Consider the following 8,106-nt stretch of genomic DNA (forward strand, 5'->3'; position numbering starts at 1 on the left):
GGGCTGGTCCCCTGCTGGGGCACTTAAGAGAGGCAACAGGTTGATGTTTCTCTCTCACACTGATGTTTCTCTCCATGCTTTCCCCTCTCTTTAAGAATATACAAATAAAAACTTTCAAAAAATAAAATATTCCACACTACTCTTGCCCCTTCTGAACATAGAGCTCTAGGGAAGCAGACCCCAGGAAGGATAAGAGAGGTAGACAAGGTCTATTAATCTCTTCCAGACTCATTTCCTGTTTTCCATTAGGTTCACAACAGGTGCCCCGCCACCACAACTGCCATGTGGATTTTATCTTTGTACACCCTCCAGGTGCTCCACAGCTGGCCCAGCCTAGGCGGTGGTCCCACCTCTTTGTCAAGGCTCCCTTCTGTCTCACATCTCTTCTGCTTCTGGCTTCCTAACCTCAGCCTAAGTCTATTTCATTTCACTTGGTCTTCAGCAGCCACAGAGAAGAAACCTTGTCTGAGAGAAAGCGTAGCAAATTCTCCCACCCACCTTTCTGAATAGGCACCCTCCACACTAGCTCCTTTTAAACATGCATCCCTTTCTTGTACCCAATATTACTGTAATTCATCTGCGACTGAATGTGTTTGTTTGTTTGTTTAATATTTTATTTATTTTTAGAGAGAGGGTAAGGGAGGGAGAAAGAGGGAGAGAAATATCAATGTGTGATTGCCTTGTGTGTGTCCCCAGCTGGGGACCTGGCCCGCAACCCAGGCATGTGCCCTGACTGGGAATCAAACCAGCAACCCTTTGATCTACAGGCCAGCACTCAATCCACTGAGCCACAGCAGCCACGGCTGTCTGTGTATTCTTGATCTCTGTTAGCCTCTGTGATGTCTGGGTGGGACGGTCAAACTCCCAGAGGGCAGGGCCACATCAGCCCTGTGTCTTTAGACCCTATTCAGCAGGACAGCAGGCATAGGTGGGCACTTGGTAAAGACTTTTGATTGCAGAAACACTGCAGCACTGACAGCATTGTGAGCACACAAGAAACAACCTCCTAACACAGCCAGACCACCATCGCCGCCGTCCTCCGGCCAGACTGGGAGCCAGGCCACATTCTTCCTTTTAAACGAGGCAAGAGGAGCAGCCTCTTGCTTCTGAGATGACAACAAACAACAACAATACACTGATAGCACTGCTTTAACCATGTTGACTCATCTGATGCTCAGAATGACCTTATCAATTGGGGACTATCATCATTATCCCAGTTTTACAGATGAGGACCCTGAGTCACAGAGAGGTTATGCCATGTGTTCAGACCTCAAACTGGGGCCACCTGGCTTTAGAGACCTCGATTTAGCCACCAAGGTTCACTGCCTCTCAAAGCGAACTAGAAATGGAGAGTGAAGGGCTCTTGTCTCACACACTCATGGGCCTTGACCACTGTCCCACCTGAATGAATGGCTGAAAGGAGGAAAGTGGGTACCTGATCAGCTTTCCAGTATGAAGCCAAGTTGTCGCTCAAAGCATTTGTTCACACCTGTTCCTCTCCCTCCTCCTGTCCTCTCTTCTGTTTCTCAAACATGCTCAGCTTGTTCACACTGAGGCTTTTGCTCCTGCTGTTCCTCCACCTGGAATGCTCTTCCCCAGACCTATGATTCAGGGGGTCTGTCTCATGGGGTAGTAACATAACCGCATCTTCTCAAGCCCTCCCTTTTATTCTTTTCTAACTCATTTTCCTGTTTTACTTTCATCAAGGCACTCAACACCATCCAAGATCACTTGCTTTATCTAGTAGTTTATTTGTCAATGTCTGCATCTCCTCTAGACAGGTGGAGTCCGGAGAGCAGAGATCTCATCTGTTTTCTTTGCTCCTGGATACTCAGTGCCCGGCACAGCATCTGGCTCCCTATAGATACCCAGTCCATAGGTATTAAATGCATGTATGAATGAATGACGCAAAGCCCTTTAAAAACATGTGGTACTAGCTGGATCCTTGGGTTGCTCCTCGCCACGTACATTATAAGTCCCTAGCAGGAAGAAACCACATCTTCGTTTTTGGCAGTCTTTTAGCCCTTGGAGTAGTGTTAAGTGACTGAGGAACTGTTCAGTTCTTTTGTTTGGGCAGGGAAGAGACCAAGACATTCAGCCCTGAGATGACAGACACTCTGCTCTCGTTTCAGGCCCACTTGTGGACAATTGCTGGACAGCTCCCTCCTTGAACAGAAACTAAGATACTGAAATACCAGCTTCCCTCCCCACACCCTCTCTCTCTCTCTCCCTCTCTTCCTTCTTGAGAAAGTTTTTCCCATCTCTTTCCCCTTTGTCTCCCCTCTTCATTGACACACTATGGAAAAAATGAACAAGAATGGGAAAATGTGTTCCCCACATCTAGGCCACATTACTCTTAACACTTCTTTAACACAGTCTCATTTTAATCTCCTGGCTCCTGGACAGATAAAGCCAACCCCCCAAATATAATAATCATATGCAGGAAATACTGGATTTGATCCAGTCTTAATGCCAACATGATATCCTATTTCTCCCACATAATAACAGAGCCCATTTCTTTCTTGGTGTTAGCTTTTTTAGTCAATGGTTTCTTTATGACACATTATAAAAATAATAAACAAGAAAGAAAAGCTCCTAGTCTCTGACCCAACCCTATAGCATGTGAGGGTGTTTCACAATATTCTTACGATCTCATTCTTTTTCTTTTCTCAACAAAACACTGCTTTTTCATGATCACAATACATGCTATTATATATTAATCCCTTTCAAGGCTTTTTCATGCTCATTATCTCCTGGATCTTCCCAATGTATAAGGAAAGGAGGGGAAACAGAAAAAGGTATCTTCAAATCACAGAAGTTGGAAAAGGAGCTCAGAGGCATAAAGTGATTTGAAGTTCACACAGCAGGTGAAATGCCATTCAAAACAGGCTCTAAGTCCTGCCGTTTTCTATGGGCAAGGGTACTCTTCCCAGAAGCCATACTCCCAGCAGCCCTTGTGACATACAGATATGAGCAAGCCCATATGGAAGAAGAAAGAAATAGCTTAAAGAGCTAAAAAGCTAAATAATTCCTTCTTTTGGAACAGATGAGGCTTCTGATTGGGGCAAGATCTTGACCAGATGTACCCCAAAGTGAGGCATCCCTCCTGTTCTCAGCCAAGCCACTCTGCCTTGTGTCTCTGCTAGAGGCCCAGCCCTGGAAGTGAAGAGAAGGGCTGAAAGAAGGACACTGAGCAGGGATCCTGGACCTGCTCCCCAAACAGGACCCCTCAACTCAGCGCAGTGCTTCATTTTGGGCTTTAGACAATCTTCACCACAAGGAGGAGGAATCCAGCTCTCAACGTCTCAGAGATATCTAATCACCCTGAGATCTACATCACCTTCCCCCTCATAGTGCCCAGGCGGTGGCCCCAGTCATCATCTGTCCCTGAATGACCTTACAAATTAGGGATGATCATCATTATCCTCCATTCAGAGCAAAGAAAAAATGAATGAAAATGTCAGCTAGGCCTGCCTCCCACAGAGCAAGCCCTCAGCAAGAATGAGGACAACTTGGGAACAGCAGCATGGCATTCGGACGCATTGCATTTGTTTAGGGAACACCTGAAAGTCTTCCCCCCACTTTTGGGAAGTCATTGAAGAAGCGGCTGATGTGACCACATAATCCAGCCCAGGGTGCAATGAATATTCTTTCTCCAGCATGACGAACTGGATCAGATTTCCAGATCTGGGATTCTGTGGAAAATGTTGCCACGATATGACTCTAGAAGAATGTGCACATACTATCCAGCACTGCAGACACTAGACTGGAAGTGGAGCTCAAAGGGGGTAGGGTAAGTATGTGTGAAAACCTGAATGAGTGGGGTAGTGAAAACCCTCAGCCTTGGGAAGACTCTGGTCCATGAGGTACTTGCCATCCCCCATCTTGGAAGGGAAGAGTTGAGGGGACAATCGAAGTTGATGTGCTTCAGGCCTGAGAAGGAGAATAGATATGACAAGATTTCCTACTAGTTTCTCTAGTTCCCTTAAACTCGCTCTCACCCCACTTACCTACCTGCTTTCACCTTAGGGAAAACTTGAATCTACCAAGAAGCATCTTAGCAAACTGTAGCCTTCTTGGCTCTAGAATCCCTCTCCATTTCCTCTGCAGTGACTAAAACACACTGTTGAGAATACACTAACTATCCTTATGGGAGGAGGTAGTCTCAAAATGAAAGATCAGACACAGGCTTGTTGGGTTTCAGTCTAATAGAACAGGGAAAGAGGACAAGATCTCTGCACACTTTCATGGAGGGAAGAAGTTTGAATCTGGGACTGAAGATAGGCTGGGGAAAATGTCACTGGCAACACATCAGATAAAAGGATAGCTTCACAACAGGTGTGGATAGACCACCAAGTTCCCTCATTTCATTGCTTCTGACTTCTGGATCTTCTATTCTGAGGACACTTAAGGAATTTTTGCATGAAACTGAAGACACTAGCATTGGGAAGAAAATGCAAAAACTGAAATACAACTGAGCTACCAAACAGGCTCCACCAGGAACCAGACACCTTTTGGGAAAACTTAACCAGAAGAAACATCATGGAGGAGTCCTTAAAACTTCTAGTCCTCACATTAGACATGACACAATGGTTCCCCAGGGCAAGTAGGCAAGCAGCAATCTGCAAGACCTGGAGATTCATCACAAGGAAGCAGGAAGAGGGAAAGGTAGTCTCACCTGTTCCGGACCCTGGAAGCAGATGCGGCACAGCGGGGTCCTCATGCCACTGTCCAGGCTGCTGCCCAGTGAGTAGCGATCCTCAGCCTTCCCCTTACAGAAGTCATCTGAGGAGGCACTGCTGAGCAGCGAGGCAGGTGGCTCTGTGGCTGGGCCACCCCAGTCATCTTCCACAGAAGAAGGTGGCAAAGATGGGGGAGGTGGCAGAGGAGGGGTCTCCCTGCCCACGCCTTCTCGAGGGCCCCTCCAGCCTACCCATCCCCCGGCACCCAGAGCCGGAAGGGTGTTGTTGTTGGCCGTCAAACCGGGGGGCTGGGGGTCGCCGTGCATGGGCAGGGGCGCTGGAGGGGGGCGCCGCAGTAGAAAAACCTTCAGGTCATTGAAGAGCATGCGGCAGCGGCACTTGAGGAGACCCTGGTGGCGAAACATCTGGGGAGCCGGGGTGCACAGTCCACAGCGGTACCAGGCACAGCAGTAGCAGCAGCACCACCAGCAGAGCAGCCCGCTCAGGGGCATCAGCATGTGCCCAGTGGAAGGAGGCAGAGAATCCGGGAGGGGCAGCTGGAGTCTTTGCAGACGATAGGATGGTTCTGGAGGGTCCACAATGTATCTTTGCTATGCGGGAGTCTGCTTTCTCACTGGCTCCTCTTTTACCCACTCCACGTAGCAAATAAATAACCCCCTGGACTGATGACTGCAAGTCACTGATTCTGAACTTTACCTTTGAAGTCCAACAAAAGAAAAGTTCTTGCCCTCCAACCCCGCCTCACCCCAAATTTAGGCTTTGCTCAGCTTGCCTCCTCTCTGCCGTTGACCTGAGGGCACTGGTGGGAGCAGGGGGATAAAAATGTTGAGAAAGGACAATTAGGGCCTTGAGAAAAAGGTCTAATTGTTAGAAAGGCCCCCAGGAGAGGATTATTAGGTTGTTCTCAAATTCCTGGGCAGTGGGAAATCTTTTTTCTTGTATATAAAAAGATGGGGATGATTATAAATAAAATCTAGAGTGGATTGAGCTGGGATTAGGGCAAACTAGCTCAGTGAAGAATTGAGGACTGGCATGTGGGAGAGAGAGAAGATTGTTTTTCCTCAGGTAGCAAGAGATTGGGTTGTGGGTGTGTGGGTGTGGAGGGGGTGGTAAGGTGGGAAAGAGAAGAGAGGAGGTTGGGACAAGTTTTAACTCTCCTGGGCAGAAAACTGGGGCAATTAACCCCAGAAGCACCAGCGTTGCTTTAAGAGAGCAGTTGAAGGCAGGGGAGGGATTGCAGGTGAGCTCCAGCAAGGGGCTTGTGCTTGGCCTTGGCAGCCAGAGGGCTGCACAGAAAGAGGGAGGCCAATTAGGAGACCAGAGGCCGGGAAGGAAGAGACTGGGAGAGGAAAGCAGAAAAAAGAAAAGATCTTTTAACCCTTGCAGAACGCCTTCTTCCTGAGCATACAGATCCCGTCTAGAAGAAGGGTGTGTACGGGGGGGCAGGAGGCAGTGGAGCAGAGAAAAGGGATGGAGAAGAGGGGCGTGTAGGAAGGGACAGAAGGAAGGAGTAGTTACATGATCTCAGCCCCCCAGCCCACCCCTGCGGCAGTCCGTAAATCCAAGGCCCCCTCTCCTTGGCTCCATCAAAGGTCCCTTCCGGCGAGAGCCAAGGGCCTGAAGAAGGGCAGGTCAGGGCGGGTGAGTGGCCTCGCGATCTCTTCCTCCTGTTCCTCCGCCGGGCGGTTGTCGCCCTCGTCGTCTGGCTCCGGGTCTGCCCGCGGCCGGCGGTGCTGCTGCGGAGGAGGCGGCGGCGACTGCTGGTCGGCGTCCGGGCGTCTCCGGGGCGGGGGCTGCTCTGGCTCGTCCTCGGGCTGCTGCTCGCCGTCCGGCGCGGCCGGGACTTCAGGCTTCATGATCCTCCTCCTCCTCCTTCTCCTTCCCGGGGGGCCGGCCCTGAGCCCCCGCGCCGGGGCAGCGCGGCCATGCACCCAGAGGCGAGGCAGGCGCGGGGATAGGGGCGGCTGGGAAGTGAGAAAGGGGGTAATAAAAAATGGAATGGTACTCGTGGGAGAAGAAGAATTCGGTTCTCAAATAATCAGGAAAGAGTGCTTCTGGAGGGGTGGGGGCGAAGGAGGGCGGCTGCCGGGCCTGCACGGCAGCTCTGCCCCCCTACCCCCGCCGAGGGCGGCCCCCTCCCACGCCGCCACTCCCTCCTCTCCACTGCCTCCGGCGGGCTGGGCTTGCTGCTGCTCCCTCCTCTCGCAGATGCAGCGAGGTAAGGGCTGCGCGCAGGGCCAGCCGACGGTGGGGAGCGGGAAGCGAGGCGCCGTGGCCGAGGTGGGATGCAGCCGGCGTTCGGCTCCGGCTTGGTCCTCGCGGCTCCCCAAAGCCGTGTATAAATATCTCTCTTATAAAAGGCGAGAGGAAGCAAATCGGGTTCCAGGCTGCTGCCAGGTGTTGTCTCGTCTTCCGCCGTTGCTCAGCACCCGCCGCCGCGGCTGCTGCCCCCTTGGCTCCGTTCCCAAAGGGGTGGTGCTGGAAGGCAGGTGGCGTGGGCTCTGAGTTGACCGTCCGAGGACTGGAAACAATGTTCTTGGGGCGAGGAGTGCTCCCAGCTATCTCCGCTGTGCTGGGCGCCGCGGCCGCCGAGGCCGCCGCCGCTGCATTCAGCACCCCAGGCGAGTGGACAGCTCCCACCCAGACCCCGCGCGTCAGGCAGGTGGGGGCCTGACGCAGACGCGCCGCCGAGGGATAGAGGGAAAGGGCGTGAGACGGAAAGAAGCTCAAGAGAAAGGGAGCCAGAGGAGAGAAGAACGGAGCGAGGGGAGGGGGTGGGGAGGGACCGAGGGGAGGGGAAGAAAGGAGGAGAGGGAGGGATTTAGAAAGAAAGGGAGGAGGGAACGAAATGGAGGAAGAGGGAGAAAGGCAAGTGGGGTGGAGGGGAGCAATGCAGGTATTAACGTGTATTCCACCACCACCACCACCCCCAGCTAAAAAGTATCAGTGGATAGTACGGTCGTAGAATTACTTCTTACTGTACACTATCACTTGCCCCCTCGACACACATACACAGACTTCTACATCTAAACCAGAGTCCATTTCCCTGGTCATATAAAAATCTTAAGCAGGTACCAGTCTGCAAGCTTTGGAAGAGGTAAAGTTTTGTGATTCTCGCGCAGATGCTGGAACTTAATGGAAAACAAGCCGTTAATACTAGGAACTCACGAGAAAGATAGACTTCAAATAAGGAGGGAAATACTAGTACAATTTTTGCCAATTTCTTCTAGAATTTAAGATCTAAATTGCAGAGCTAGTTTAGAGGGGTCTATTTCTATCCCATGTTTCTAAGTCAGTGATGGCATGTAGTAGGTGCTCAATACATATTTGTTGATTAGATTATGAACACCCCACCATCACCACAGTTATCATTAGTTACTCCAAGCCATAGATCTCTTTCAAT

The 8,106-nt window shown here is 50.8% G+C and overlaps 1 protein-coding gene across 1 annotated transcript in view; it reads right to left on the reverse strand.

Annotated features, from left to right (window-relative positions):
* The window catches only part of MARCHF4 (membrane associated ring-CH-type finger 4), an 86,310-nt gene extending 79,467 nt beyond the window's left edge, over nucleotides 1–6,843 (reverse strand). The window contains exon 1 of the mRNA XM_090283503.1: nucleotides 4,679–6,843. Within this exon, the coding sequence (XP_090139629.1) occupies nucleotides 4,679–5,200 (522 nt within the window). The 5' untranslated portion in view covers nucleotides 5,201–6,843. The remainder of the gene's footprint in view (nucleotides 1–4,678) is intronic.
* Nucleotides 6,844–8,106: the final 1,263 nt, after the last annotated feature.

This window comes from Furipterus horrens, unplaced genomic scaffold, assembly GCF_987537825.1.
Source record: "Furipterus horrens unplaced genomic scaffold, mFurHor1.1.pri manual_scaffold_1, whole genome shotgun sequence".
Classification (NCBI taxonomy): Eukaryota; Metazoa; Chordata; class Mammalia; order Chiroptera; family Furipteridae; genus Furipterus; species Furipterus horrens.